The following is a 15482-nucleotide window of genomic DNA, read 5'->3' as shown; positions in this document are numbered from 1 at the left end:
ATGAAATTGATAGATTTTTTTATATTTTGGGGGGTATTTAACCTTTTAAAATAAATTAGTCTTGGTAGCCTACTATCTTGCCTTATTATTAATGATTTTTTAAAATTATTCTCCTTTAACAGTGATAGATTTGCTGATTCCTATTGTCATTAATAGCAAGCAAGGGCATGACAGCCACCTGGGGCTGATATACACAGTGTGGTTATGTAACAACACAAAGCAAGCAAGACATCATGAGTACCGTGCTCTAAGCAGCACTTATTACATTGTGCATATATATCACCAGTGAATTTTATTAAAATGCAGATTCTGATTCAGTAGCTCTGAGATGGGACCTGATTTATGTGTTTCTCACAAGCCCCCAGGTGATGCCAATGCTTCAAGTCTCTTAATCAATTGAACTGCTTAGTCACATCTATATACTTTGGGCAGAAGCTAACCCTTGGGGTGGATGCTATCTGGTGGGATTAAGCACTGCCACCACATACCTATTTGTATGATTTATATGCTGGCAAGAGGGAGGAAGGTCGGTTGAAAAAGGATGAGAGAAAGGGAGAGAGAGGGGAGGAGGAATCATGAAGGAGAAAATTCCTTTCCTTGTGTGAGGAACTTTTTTTGTTAAGTTTGTTTATTTTTAAGAGAGAGTGGGGGAGGGGCAGAGAGAGAGGAGAGAGAGAATCCCATGGCAGCACAGAGCCTGACATGAGGATCAATCTCATGAACAGCAAGATCATGACCTGAGCTGAAATCAAGAGTTGGACACCTAACCGACTGAGCCACCAGGTTTGCCGAACTGGTTTTGAATCTCAGTGAAAAGAGGGTTCGTAAAAAGCTTTGTGAGCCTGAGTCCAAACAAATTTATTTTAGTGCTCAAGTGGCTGTGTGTGAAACAAAGTTGGGAATAGGATCAGTATTCTGCCCCCACTTCTACCCCATTCCGTAAACCATAGCAGTTTAATAACTGGAGGAGCACCTCAAATGTCAACCATGCTGTGGGCACTCGCCAGAACAAATGAAGGACACACGGACTGGGGGTGGGGGTCTGTTGTGAGCAGGTGGAGGCTCTGTGCAGGTCAGACGCAGGTACTCCTGTGACTAGAATTGTATCTCTATTCATGGACTGGTTTGTATGCACTTAAAAGTAGCATTGCATTGAAACTGATAGTATGAACCAAAACCTATTCAATGTAATAGGAGGAGTCTGTTCTGTATACTGAAGAGTACACTGCTTTGTAGTGCCATAGAAAATCTAACCTGCAGTTAGAGTGGGAGAGAGCCAAAGCATAAGAGACTGTTAAAAACTGAGAACAAACTGAGGGTTGATGGGGGGTGGGAGGGAGGGAAGGGTGGGTGATGGGTATTGAGGAGGGCACCTTTTGGGATGAGCACTGGGTGTTGTATGGAAACGAATTTGACAATAAATTTCATATATTAAAATAAATAAATAAATAAATAAATAAATAAATAAATAAATAAATTGGTGCTCTCTTAAAAAAAAAAAAGAAAATCTAACCTGCAAATAATTTACTTCCTGAACTCCAATAGACATTCCAAAACTAATTTATACCATCCTTGCAGATTATAAGAGTAACTTACATATCACTTCCACTTCTATCTCTCTAAAATGGGAGGAGTAATATTTGGCAATATATAAACTTAAAACTGCTCAGAGAACAGATGCTATGTTCATTGTTTTAACTCATTTTTTAAAGATACTTTTACCCTTGACAAGAGTTTATACGATATTGAGGTTTTGGAGCTAAAAGAGCAAGAACTCCTAAAGGGGTATTGATTTTCATCTACACAAAATACCAGCAGCTGATGAAGAATTTAAGGTGGATTAGGAACTCAAGTTTCCTCTCTATACCGAATGGGTTTCTTGCCACCTTGGTTTTTCACATCTGTTTCTCGTTAGCAAATACAAGCTGTCGTGTCTAGTGCCTCAGGAAATTCATACGCAGTTTGAGGCAAATTTTGCAGGCTTATATTTGCACTAGCTCCTCTACATTCTCTGGAACCAGAAGAGATTGGTCATCTTTTTCAGGCAGGAGAAAGCATATGGGTTTTACTTATACAAGCAGAGGAAGCGAAAAACTCATGCAATAAAAAACTTCTTTATTGAAATAAAAAAGGGGATGGACTCTGAATTATTCAGTTACTGGACTTGCTTGCCACTGCATTTTATCATTTAGATTAATCAGGAAGTGATTAGCGGTCCCTGCCTGGATCACTTCTTCTGCCTCATCTGGTCTAGTAATTGCAATCACAGGTGCAAAGCAGAAGGCAGGCATTGTCTGGACAACTTGGAGACCAAAACACTACTACTATGTAGAAAGGCAGGAGAATTCGTCTTTCTTATCATAGAAAAGCCAAAACATGTTCCCTTGAATAATTAGTCCATTATCCACTCTGACTTCATCTTTGGGCACAGAGAAATGCAATGGTTAATTAAGCAAAGCCTAACACAAGAATAGAGAGTTCATTTTGTTTGACCCACCCCTAAATTCTGTGAAATTTGTGATGCTTAATTTTATTTCCTTTGGAACATTGGTGTTTATTGAAATATTAATAGGTATTAGGGAAAAAAGATTTCCTTAGTCAAGTAGGCACTAAAAAGGCTAAACAAATTCTCCTACTATATGATTTTTCAGATTCATTACTGTGGTAATTCCCATTGTGATTCTGTTAAACTTAGTATTCAGAATTCACTTTAAGGCATCATGGTTTGATGGCAAGAGTCTTAGTTTTACATCTCTGTCAATTTCTAGCTTTGCATCATTAAACAAACGCTAATCCTCCATTTCCCCATTGTAAAATGATTTTAAAAGATTTTATAGGTTTATCTAAGGAATACAAGAAAGAATCAGTAATGTGTATATCACTCAATACATTGAACCCATTGGTTTCTTCCTTATTAGTGTTTAAATAGAATATGAATAGTTTAAATAGAATACAAAATGACAAGTTATGTAACACTGACTTATATTCAGTTTCCCATGAGTGGTTAGTTCACCATTCTTATGGTGTCAGGCCACCAAATTTCTGGTGCCACAAACCTAATCTTTCCTTGATGGTCATTAAAGACTTCTTAGAAGCTAAGGCTAACCCTTATATGCTACCATCTTCCAAAAAAAGGAGATAGTTCCAGAAGGTGTGTGTCAGTCATAGAGGCCAAATGCATTTATCCATATATTTAATTTAGGCCAAATAATTCTGTGGTACTCTAAAAGTAAACTGTGGTTTGAATTTTATTCTGGGAAGAGCACTACCATAATGCCAGTGGAGTATAGGTCTGTTCCCTGCTATTGGCTTAGATAGCCAAGAGTTAACTACCTTTAAAATAAAATGGTATCCCTTTAAATTTAAAATGAATTAGACCATGGCAGTTCCCTTGGCCCAAGGATAAATGCCATGGAAATGAAAGAAAATAGTTCTAATGTCATAAAACAGCAAAGGTCAGATAGGGTGAGATGATTACTTTCATCATTATTAGCATTACTTTGCATTTAGATAGCCCCTCTCCTTTGCCAGACTCATTCTCATTCTATCCCATTGCTTAGTATCTGAGCAGCTTGTGGAGCTCCTGATGATATCAAGGGTGATCCTGATGTGGAAGAGAAGCCACAAGTCAAGAGGGGAGTAAGCAATTAACCTTTATGCTTTATTTGCTCATTCTGGTCTTCTTCTGCAAACAACCTGCAAAAGTGGGCTCACTTGAAAATAATATCCATATAAACTTAAAGCCTCTCCTGGGACTTTGGAGTTATCTGGATCTTAGATTTTTTAAATACAGATTTTATATTGCAATAAATAAATTGCACACACGCGTGCACGCGCGCGCGCGCGTGTGTGTGTGTGTATGTGTGTATGCATGCATGTGCGTGTGCATTTGGTAAGTCTGGGTATTTGCTGTCTAAGTGGAACAGTACTAAAAGTGCTAACATGTATAAGGTCATATACAAATTAAAAATAAGAGGTTTAATTCTCCCTGTTTAAAATAAGGGAAGGAACTTCTCCCTCCCTTTTCTTAAACTATTTATATCAGACAACTTATAATTCTAAATACTTTCGCCTTTCCTTGAATCCTAGGAAGACTAGAAAGGCCTCTGTCAGCTTTATGACCTGAGAATCTTTTTCAAGGATCTGGGAACCATCTTTTGAAAATACAAACATCCAGGAAAATAACACTCCTACCTCACAGTTTCTATGGGAGTGCGAGATCCTAAACCAAGAGAAAACATGGCTCAAAATTACAAAAGTACTTCCTTTTGGGAAGATACAAGTTTACTTTTCCTCTAGATAAAGCCAATATGCTAACACAGATGGTCATCCCAATCACCAGGTATATTTAGAATGAACTATACGTGACAAATGGTTCTGTCAAGTCCTCTTATTTGAGGACTAGTTATGGTTTATCTTGAAAATATATGTAATGGGTTGCATCTGCTTGGCTATATAAAAGACCAAGATTTCTCTCTGTGCAATCTCTTGATGGATTGCTTACAATGAGCATCACATTCTGGTTAATGCTTGCTCAATGATAAGTGTTTTCATCTCTACTGCCTTGCAGAGAGCATTTCTGGATTGGGGGAAGATTTTATTTTTAATTTTATTTCCTAACACAGACCTGTGCTTTTAATTAGAAAAATGGACTAAAGAAACTAATAGTATATACTATGTCAGTTGTTTTTAACCATGAATGCATATTAGACTCATCTGCAGGGTTTAAAATACAGATAGATTCCCAGCACCACAATCAGAGATTTGGACACTATATTTGGTGTAAAACAGTGGAGTAAACACTTTGGGGCTAAAACACTTTTAATAACCATCCCAGGTAATTTTGATGCAGGTGGTCAGTGGGCACCACTGTAATTGAATGTTTTAACATCATTTTTAAATGTACTGTGTTTCCCTATGCTGTCCTACTCACTTCTGGATCATTTACATCTTTTGTTTACAAGTATCTAAGTACAACAAGAGCTGGATCCTCTCTGTCTGGAAATCTTTTTACCTTTTGGCCTTCTTTTCATGCATAACAGGGTAAGGCTTGACCACTTTCCCCAGGTCCTGACCTCACTCTCTGGGCCCTCACTCTCCTGAGGGCCTCTGCCTTCCACATCACGATTAGTATTCTTCAACTTCCCTGCCCATGTCTTTTATTTTTCCTTCTCTCCTAAATCCAAGAAACAATTACCAGTTTCCCAATGTCAACTCCTCCACCTGTATCTTTGCTCTTTTCCATATTTTCTTTCCTCATTACATCAATTATTTTCTTATTGGTAATCCTGATCTCTGAATACTTTCCCTTTACTCGTATATACTAAATTGCTTCTAGTCCTCTAATCCCTAAATCCTAAACTGCTGGCTCAGGTCACTCCTCTCTTTCCTTCACCACCAATGTTATCTAAAGAGTAGTCTATTTTCCTACCTTTCAGTTTCCTGTTTCCCTCTCATTACTCACTCACTGCACAGGGACTCAGATACCACACAGTTATCTTTGGGAGCAACCTCTGTCTTCAGACCCAGGTCCATATTTTCTACTATTGGATAGAAGCTGTCATTATAAATTCTAGAAGCTCCTCAAACTCATTATTTCCCAGACTAAACTTCCTTTCTAAAACATGCAAATGCCCTAAACTTTTGGTGTCAGCAGTATCAACATGCAGTTATCCAAGTTCATAACATCATCTAAGACATCATCATCATCTTCTCTTTCACCTCCCCAATTGAACCAGTTCTCAAACTCTGTTGAGTCCAACACAAAAATGTCTCTTAAGAGCTGTCTCCTGCTGCTGTTCCCACTGACACAGCCTTCGTGACATTTCTCTCTGCCTCTAGTTTCTTCCAACTTGATCCTATCTTTTGCTTCTCCCAAGGTTGGGTTTCTAAAACAAAACATGACCATGTAAGATCCTTAAAAAAATGTGTTTAAAAGGACTTAATGTGTCTTCATTACCAAGAAAATAAAGACAAAATACTGTCCACAAATAACGCACAAAGTCTTCTTGTCCAAACAACTGAACCTGAATTTACTCATCTCTAGCTGTAATTAGTTTATAGGCTATACGGAAAAAGGGGAGAATGTTAAATAACAAACACATTGAAGCTGCATCAACCAGATCCAAAGTCAGAATTCCACATTACTTGAAGAGATAAGCAGCATTTTAGAAAAGCAAGTGACAGAGAGGAACTGTTATCAATTAAAATAGACTAAAGACACATGTCAACAAATACACTGTGTGGATGTTTTAAAGGCAACTTAGCTGAGTATTAGATGATATGTTAAGGGATTATCGTTAAGTTTATTAGACATATACAAAAGGGTGAAGATTTTGTTTGAGTTCCTTTCCATCACATATACATTCTGAAACATGAATAATGAATTCACTTTAAAATATTCCAGGGATGGGAATGGTAAGAAGGAGAGAGAGATGAAGCAAAATTTATGTGTTGATAATTGATGAAATTGGATGGTCAGTACAATTACTTGTTTTACTAATCTTGACTTTTGTATATGTTTGAATTTTCCATTACAAAAAAACATTTTTTAAAAAACCCTCCTGCATGGTACTCAAAATCACTAACAACCCTGCCTTAGAATACCTTGCTAGACTTACCTTCAGATATTCCCCACCCTGAACTCCAGGTCGTTCTTAACCTGCCAAGCACTTGCATACTAAGTCTGGGCTCCTGAAGACATTCCTGCACACTCTGGCTCTTGTTCGAGAGCAATCCAGATTACCTCTCTTCATAAAAATTAGAAATCCCATGTCAACTAGATAACTACCTACTGATTGCTATATCCAAGTATGCTGTTGCTCAGGCATGCTCTGAACACAGGAGTACTGGCAGGTTTGAGAAATATAAAACATGACAGAAAGCATTTCAATTTGCATGGCAAACTTGGAAAAGTGATTTCAGACTCTCTGGTCTTTATTTTGTAAGTGTTTAACTGTGATTCTCTAACTTTAGCTGATATAAAAATGATGAATACTTAAATGAAACACTGATAATTCAGTAATTAATCTTCTCACTGAGTGTAGATTTTAGAAACCTGTGGGACATGTCCATCAATATAGTCAAAAATCTCATATCTGTCACAATATTGATGGTTGCTGTGTTATGCATACTGAAGTTGGCCTGCGTATTTTGGTAATGACCGTCATTGCACTGAAATAATATTTTTGAGTAATGTACTATATTTCACATTTTCTTAAGTATTATTCCTAAGTAAATCTATTAGCATATAAGGGCAGTTTTGAAAGTCTGAATTAACTTACAAGGAAGAAAAAGGCATCAATTAGGCAAAGTTTGATGAAATTAGCCTCTCCCAATTCTATCACCCAATAACCAATATTTTTCACATTTGTGAGCAGCCATTATAATAATATTAACTATGATGAACACTTTGTATGTTAATGTGGATATAAATTACAACTCCAGAAAAATGTCTTTTGTCATTTGCCATTTGTTAATATCCACTTAATGTAGATGGATATCCACCCCCCTCCATTTTCCATATGTATTTAAGGGCCTTACTATTCAAATATAATCACTCTTTCAAGATATAATTAGAGAAAAGATTAGGTTCAGACTTACCAGGAAATCTACTGTGGAGGTTGGCGTCACAGTTGTAGCCATTAAACTGAGCAGACCCCAGAAGCACTCTACTTGTTAGAAGCGACAGCAACCATATTCGTTCCATTGCAAAACCTGGAAAAGAGTTATTTATCATGTGGACACCACCAGCCTTCACTCTTACTTACTGAAAAGATTGAGGCTGATATGAGCTCACTGTTGGATAGGCTGGCAGTCTATATACGTACAGGCAAAGCTCATTTAGGGACTAAGGATTCCGAGAAATAGTTATCAGCAACAATGCAGAAATTTTGGTTATAATATTTGAAAATTATTTCTACTCTTTGGCGTCAGTTTGCTAAGGGTGACAAATCCAGGCTTTTGTAGTGAAAGAACGAAGATATATAATAGTCATAAAGTTTGAAAAAGAAAATGTATTATAAATAGGAAGAAGTCAAACCAAATATTTCACAGATTAGAACAATGTACTTAGACAACTAATCAATGTAGAGACAACTCTATACTTTAAAACACCAATATTCATGAAGTAAAAGGGATTCAACACTCAGTACTTGATTCTCAGAGGATTCTCAATATTCTTAATGACTAAATAATGTCAGGAAAAATTTCCCCTCAACAAAGGAATTCCAGACTATTGCTACTTCTCAAAATCAGTGGTTTGTGTATCATTTTTTTTTTTCAGGAAACACAGGACTAAAGCAAAAGGAAGAACAGAAAAATACTATGTGTAGACTGACATCATGAATCCAATGACTCTTCATTGGTGAATAAATAGGACTAATACATATAAATGAACACCTTGAATTCCTAGGAGAAAGTAATGGAAAGTGATTTTTTAAGTTGTCATTGTGTGTTGAACAAATAAATATAAATTGACTTTGAAAATTAAATACCAGTCAGTCTGGTGTTTAATATTTTATCCCCTGGATACCCTTTTTTGGCCAGATAGAGTGAAACCATCTTCCAGAAGCACCCAACTTATTCTCAGAGCATAGTTTGTGCACTGAAAAAAAAATCTTTTGGGTTGGTGGTTTTGGTCTGTGTGTGAAAAGCAAAAAGAAAATAAAATTGTAAATGGTTTACTCAAATAATTTAGTGCATTTTAAAAGCTTGGGGTTTGGGGAAGGGGTTATGGTATTTTAGCTGCCCTTAAAGATCTTTCCTTACATGATTAATCAAGTGTTTAGCAAAAGGAAGGAAATACATCTTGCTTTTGAGCCATCATTTTAGTATAACAAGTTTATGGTGAACAAAGTCACTTTGGTAAGGATGTGGGAAAGGAAGGCATGAGTTTACTCTTAAAAATAGACTGAAAAATATTAATTTAACAGGAACTTCCTTCCTTCAGCATTATAACATGCTACTCTGGCACGAACCTCATGACTTTTGGGAGAACAGCCACATGTCTAGTTGTTTCTGATTCTCTAGGACATTCAGTAAACAAAAAGTTCACACAAATATCTGATCCAGGCTCTCTTGGCCACATTTGCACCGTGTCATCATCTAGCTCCTCAAGACACCTCAAATAAACAAGCCTTGATCTCTTGGAGATTTTGGAATACTGGTAGGAAAGAGAGCAGCTTGTTTCTGAGCAGTACATCCCACCACACACACACGTAGTAGATGCTCTGCCATACCCTTCTCATGCTGGGTCCCGTTGATTCCCATGAGGCATTGGAGACTCTAGACTCACATCATTGTCTTCCAAGCTAGAAATACCTTCCATGCATAGTGATTCACAGAGTGGGGAATTTTCACTGATGAGTTATTTTTATTCTGAAATGCTGTCTAGCTTTTATATTCTTCCACGGGAGAAAAAAAAAAACACTTAGTGAGAGGACACTATGCACAAAGAAGGCACTGTGTGCCAGGTCACTTGCCTATTGTCCCCCATTCATATTGGATGAGATTGGAATTATTACTCCATGTACAGAGAAAGATGAATAAGTCTCAGGGAGGTTAAGTGCCATGGAAAACAATTGGGGAACCCAGAATTCAACGGGTATTTCTGCTAACATTTGCTATACACACTACCTAAATATCATCTGTTATTTAAAAAAAAAAAAAAGTGTTATTTTGGCTGATATTTATCATCAGTTTCTTTTCTTTAAATTTATGAAGTGATAGATCTTTAATAGATATTTTCATCTGAAAATGGATAAGCAAATTCTTATGTAGTGAATGCAACCTGCTTAAAAGATGTATTTTATAGTGTGGGCATTAAGAGGGAGAAAATCACTTCTTTTCAAAAAACGGAGAAAAGGCCTTGATTGTGAAAACTGTGAGAATTATCATTATACTAAACTGGACACATCTAGGTTTACCAAAAATGGATGAGAAACTCGTGCTATTTGAAGCAACCTACTAACAGTGGTGGCAAAGTCTTAGCTTTATAAAGTTAGATCAGATTTGAGGCTGTTCAAAAGTGGCATGCTTCCCTCCCTTACACTTTGAACAGGACTCACAGAACTGTCGTGAAGATTAAAACCCTTGATAAATACTTTTTGATGAAAAGAAGACAGAGGTAGACAGCATCTTATTTCAACAAAATATACACTGATTTTGATATCAGCAGATATGGATTCAATCCTCCCCCAGTCATTCTCTAGATTTTTCATTTGAAAATCAAGATGATGATCACAAGACTATAAACTGTAAGTGCATAAAAAACATAGCACAGTCTGGACATACAGAAGACACTGAAATATCAGCTTCAGGGTCACCATGTATTGATGTGCAAGTTGTCCCCTGCACAAGTACACCCAATAAGAGGGATAGTGACAGGGCTTGTGCTCCCTTGGCTAAGACACATGCTCTGGAACTAGATGGCTCAACACAAAGGTGTCCCATGGGCTAGTAACAGCTCTGATTAGTTGAATCACATTATAATATCATTTGTACTGATCAGTGTGTCAACATTAAGGTACATTAAGCAGGAGATTTTTAAAGGACACCCACATCTCTTGTGTAGGCAGTATCCATATTTTGATCCCTGTAACAGTGGCAGAGATTATGGCATTTTCAAGACTGCATTTATATTCCACCTGCAAGTTAAAACAAAATGATGAACTATGAACTTGTACACTTCCCACCTTCAAACCTATCTCATCATTTTCCCTGCACACAGAAACCCTAAACATCAATGCACAGAGGCAAGCTTGAAAATGCTATCTTGCTGTAGCTCCTAAAGTTCTTTTCTGAAATGGGATTGCCTGGGATTTGGACTATTTTGAGACTCTTTACATTCATTAAAGCATAAGGTCCTGTTTGCTCAGTCTCCCTAGCTCCTAGGCGAGTATAATTCTAGACATGTGTATCCAGTCCTGGTCTGGCTAAAAAAGTTCAGTTGAGTTTCATGTCACAAGGTAGAACCTAATTTCTATCGTCCACTCTTGTGTGACGTGCAGTGGCTGCTGTCCCATTGTGGCTCCAGCAAACTGGAGCTTGAGCAAAGGCATTTCCCATCTTTTCCATCATAACTAGGTGCAGCAACCAACACCCCAGTGACTGGTGCTAACTGTGGTGTGAAAGACTGCCTAACACAGCCAATATTACAAAACATTAATAGCAACTTCATAGATAATAAAAACCTTGATGATTAGTGAGCACAAGCTTCATGCACGTGCTTCTTAGCTTTGTATCTTTATGAATTTAAATTGATGGGGATAGAGGAGAGAGAGGACAACCATATGCACAACATTGAATTTTAAGGAATTCAGATGTATTAATTTTAAAAAGAGACAGTTGCATCTCTTAAATTAGTATAACAGGCTCTGTATTTCATACTTAGCAATACAAAGGAAATCATGGGCTAAGTGATTTTCTGTTAAATATGTCAATATTTCTCATGTTAAATTTTCTTTTTAAAATGACCACTTCTAAAATACAAATTCTGATTTATTTGCATAAGATTGAGCATGAGTCAGAAAAATGTAGTTTCATTGTCAATTTTCACTCAATTTTGTATAAATTGATATAGTTCTGTCATAAACACTGTTCTCTAATTTTATACACCTGATTCTTTTTTTTTTACCTTCCTTTTATTGAGATCTGTTACATCCCAGGCACTGTTTTTTGCTTAATATTCAACTATTAACATAGATTTATTTTTTACCCATGTTACAAATGTGGGAACTAAAGCCTAAAGTTTTTTATTAACTTGCTCAGGGTCACAGATCTAGTAAATGACAGAGTAGAATTCAAAACAAACTTGACCTTTGGAATTATTACACTATTCTGTTTGCCTTAATTGGAGTTTGTCAAATAAATACAACTAATATCCTGATAATTTTCAGAAAGTAAATTACATTAATAATGTATGCTTAACATATGCTTCAAACTGAATCTTATGATTGAGGCAAAATATTTTTAACATCTACATAATTGTCGTGACTATTTCACATAGGCAATGAGTGCATAAAGAATATTCTTTTCACAAATTGTCTTAATGATAGTACTAGTGAGTTTTAAGGATATACAGTGTTCCAGATTGGGTTTTTTAAAGTACTTTATACAATTATCTAACTATGAGATAGGTGATTTATTCATCTTATTATGGGGATGAGAAATGTGAAGTAATTTGCCCAAGGTTAAACAGATAACCAGTGTTAAAATCAAGATTCAATGCGCAATAACTCCAGAAACCACCCTCAACTATCACGTGGCATTTCCTTCTAGAAAGTAATCCTACACTACCCAAATGCGAAAATGGCAATTACTTACTAAATGTGATCAGAATAGATTTATTCCTACATTCATGTATTAAACATTATTGAATGCTTACACATACCTGGTACTATCCAGGGGAAAGAGGAAGGGCTGAAAATTTTTGTCTGCCTAGAACTTACATTCTAGTAAGGGAAATCAGAAGAAAACAAAATCTATAGGTAAAATACAGAGTATATTTGTGATAAGCACTTTGGAGAAAAATAAAGCAAAAAGAATGATAGGAAGTTCTGGGGTGGCAGGATGGGAGTATTGAAATTTTAAATGGGGTGGTCAGGGATATATAATCAACACATATAAATTTTTTTAAAAAACTACTTTAGTTATGAACTGCGAGATCTACTTGTTTTTAATTTGTACTTCACTTTTTTTTTACACTATTTAGGCATTTCCCAAATAAAACAGACTTTCAGTGCATAAATTATTCTCTGGGAAAAACTTGGACATTTTGAACAGCTGCATTAACCTTTTCAAATGAATAAAGGTGGCCCTTAGTGCCTGAGAAAAGTAATTTATTAAATAGCACCCCTGTGACCTGAGAAAAAGTGAACATGTTCAAAGTGCTTTTATCTACTCTCAAGAAGTAACTTTTGCAGAAACAAATGGGTTCAATGATTTATCAGTTTCATACTTCCTTAATTTTACTGCCTTCATATAGACCATCTGTAAGATACTGTTCTAGTTGGTAAGAAAAATAAAAAATTCAAACCAAACATCTCTTCAAATGTTTAATCATCATGCTAAGATTTATGCATTTTTTTCACTAAACTAAAGCTGATCATTTTATCAAACAGATTTACAAAAATATAAAATGGGCCTTTGGCATCAATGATTTCCCTAATTCTCTTGTTGTCACCCCTCCTCCAAATTTATTGGCCACCGACTCTGCAGAGGCTTGCTGACTTCTACTGGGGGCATAACCTCATTCCTGGTGCTTCTGTGTCACACCCGCCAAGCCTGCCCCTCAGAAAAGATCAGAAAGTGTTCATTATACTTTAAATAACTGGAAATAGCTTAGAGTTCCCAGGAAAGGGAAGGAAAAGAAATATGTGTATTTTAACAGAGATCAAAGTTTAAGTTAAAGGAATAAAGTCCTTCCAAGAAACCCACAAGACCCAGGTGAGAGATGGGGCAATAAGGCACTGAATTTTTACAGGTAGGCAACTGTCCTGCTGAGTGAAGTCTCAAAGTGTTACACAGTCTTGCTTCTAGAAAAAGGACATATTGGTCCACTCTCCACAATCATCAGTTTTATTATTTTTTAAGTTTATTTATTTGTTTTGAAAGACAGAGAGCATGTGCACGAGTGGGGAGGGGCAGAGAGAGAATCCCAAGCAGGCTCTGTCCTGTCAGTGCAGACCCTGACCTGGGGCTCAAACCCATGAACCATGAGATCATGACCTGAGCAAAACTCAAGAGCTGATGCTTAACCAACTGAGCTACCCATGTGTCCCCACAATCCTCAGTTTTAAAGTGCTGGAAGCCATGACTATTTAATGAAGAAACGTGTTTTCTGTTGGGGTGTCTTGACTGAAACTTGGTACTCTTTATTTCCATGTTCCACTTGGACATTAAAGGCAACATATGTATTAAAAGGAAAATTAAAATATAAAACTTTCATCAGAAATATCCATTATCATCCACATACACATTCTTTAACATAGAGTGTCCTTGTCTTGCTAAACAAAGAATACAACTCACTTGTACTTTCAGAATAATTCCTCAAACAAAGACGGAAACATGTTTAGCCATCAAGAAGACACTCAGAAATTTTATGACTAAAGATGCTGATGTATACCATGAGAAAATATAAATGCTAAAGGCTGTTCCTAAAAGAAAAACCAGCTCTGATTTTCTCTGACACAAAGTGAATGTTCATTTATTTCCCTTTGCCTGCCTTTCTCATCTGTCTTCCTGTGGAGGGTTTTCTTGAGTAATCTATAGAATTTAAATGACCTACAATGTCTAGCTTAAACATTTATTCTAACACCTTAGTTTTGGGGGTACTAGCAGATTGAACTAAGTCATTCTAAAAGCCTTTTTTAAATAATTCACCAGTTTAATTTTCAAGATGTGTGTACATTTTATACTCCTGAGGCAGCTTTGAAGATATGTTAGTATATCAACTTCCACTCACGTTTCATGAAGTATGATAACAAATTAATAACAAAATGATTATTTATTTTAAATGCTCATTTCCCTGTAATTAAATAATTGACAATTATTGTGATTATTTCCAAATGTTTCTTTCTTAATAGAGATAATATACAAAATATTGATGAAAAGGCATGACACAAGAATCAGCCAATCAGAAGAGACACCATGCTGACATATTCTGGCTGAATATCAACACATTTTCCAAAAAATCAAAAGTATTTGCATGGGTACCAATAATGACAGTGGAAAGGTAACTTGCTTCCATTCACTTTTATTCTTGAGCATTCTTGGTGCTCAAGAATAAAAGGGCACCTTTATTAGTACCCCACTATTTGAAACTGCTCCATTAATTAATTCATTTATTTTTTTTTATTCATTTGACAAATTTTTATTGAGCAGTTTCTAAGTTTCAGACTCAGGGCCTTTGGGATCCAGTGGTGAGCAAAACAAACATGGTCCTTACTCTCACAGAGTTTATGGACTAGAGAGGGAGATAGTCATTAAAGTAATAATTGCAAACATAAAAATATACTTACAAAATATATTTCATAAGTATTATGAAAGAAAAGGAAAGGGTGCCTGCTAGAACCTAAGTGAGATGGGAGGTGCCAAGACTTCCTGCAATGTGCCACAGTTGATAAGAATTGAAAGACTGAGGGGTGCCTGGGTGGCTCAGTCAGTTGGGTGTCTGACTTCAGTTCAAGTCATGATCTCACGGTTCGTGGGTTTGAGCCCCATGTCAGGCTCTGTGCTGACAGTTTGGAGCCTGGAGCCTGCCTCGGATTCTTTGTCTCCCTCTCTCTCTGCCCCTCCCCTGCTCTTTCTCTTTCTCTCTCTCCCTCAAAAATAAATAAACATAAATAAAAAAGAGTTGAAGGATTGATTTGACTTAGGCAGATGAAGTCTGAAAAGAGCTCCTCACAGAGCTCATTGCACAACCACAAGTCTCAAAATGTAAAAACAGTTAACATTTGTGAAATTTGAAGGAAAGTCCATGG

General features: G+C 36.5%; 1 protein-coding gene across 1 annotated transcript in view; it reads right to left on the bottom strand.

Annotated features, from left to right (window-relative positions):
* Positions 1–15482, bottom strand: part of ZPLD1 (zona pellucida like domain containing 1) — a 74120-nt gene that overhangs the window by 37585 nt on the left and 21053 nt on the right. Inside the window, exon 4 of the mRNA XM_060640132.3 lies at positions 7603–7716. Coding sequence (XP_060496115.3) covers positions 7603–7708 — 106 coding nt within the window. The 5' untranslated portion in view covers positions 7709–7716. The remainder of the gene's footprint in view (positions 1–7602; positions 7717–15482) is intronic.

The sequence above is a fragment of the Panthera onca genome, chromosome C2, assembly GCF_046562875.1.
Source record: "Panthera onca isolate mPanOnc1 chromosome C2, mPanOnc1 haplotype 2, whole genome shotgun sequence".
In the NCBI taxonomy this organism is placed as follows: domain Eukaryota; kingdom Metazoa; phylum Chordata; class Mammalia; order Carnivora; family Felidae; genus Panthera; species Panthera onca.
The sequence above is the reverse complement of the archived record's forward strand: the minus strand, read 5'-3'. Positions and strand labels throughout refer to the sequence as shown.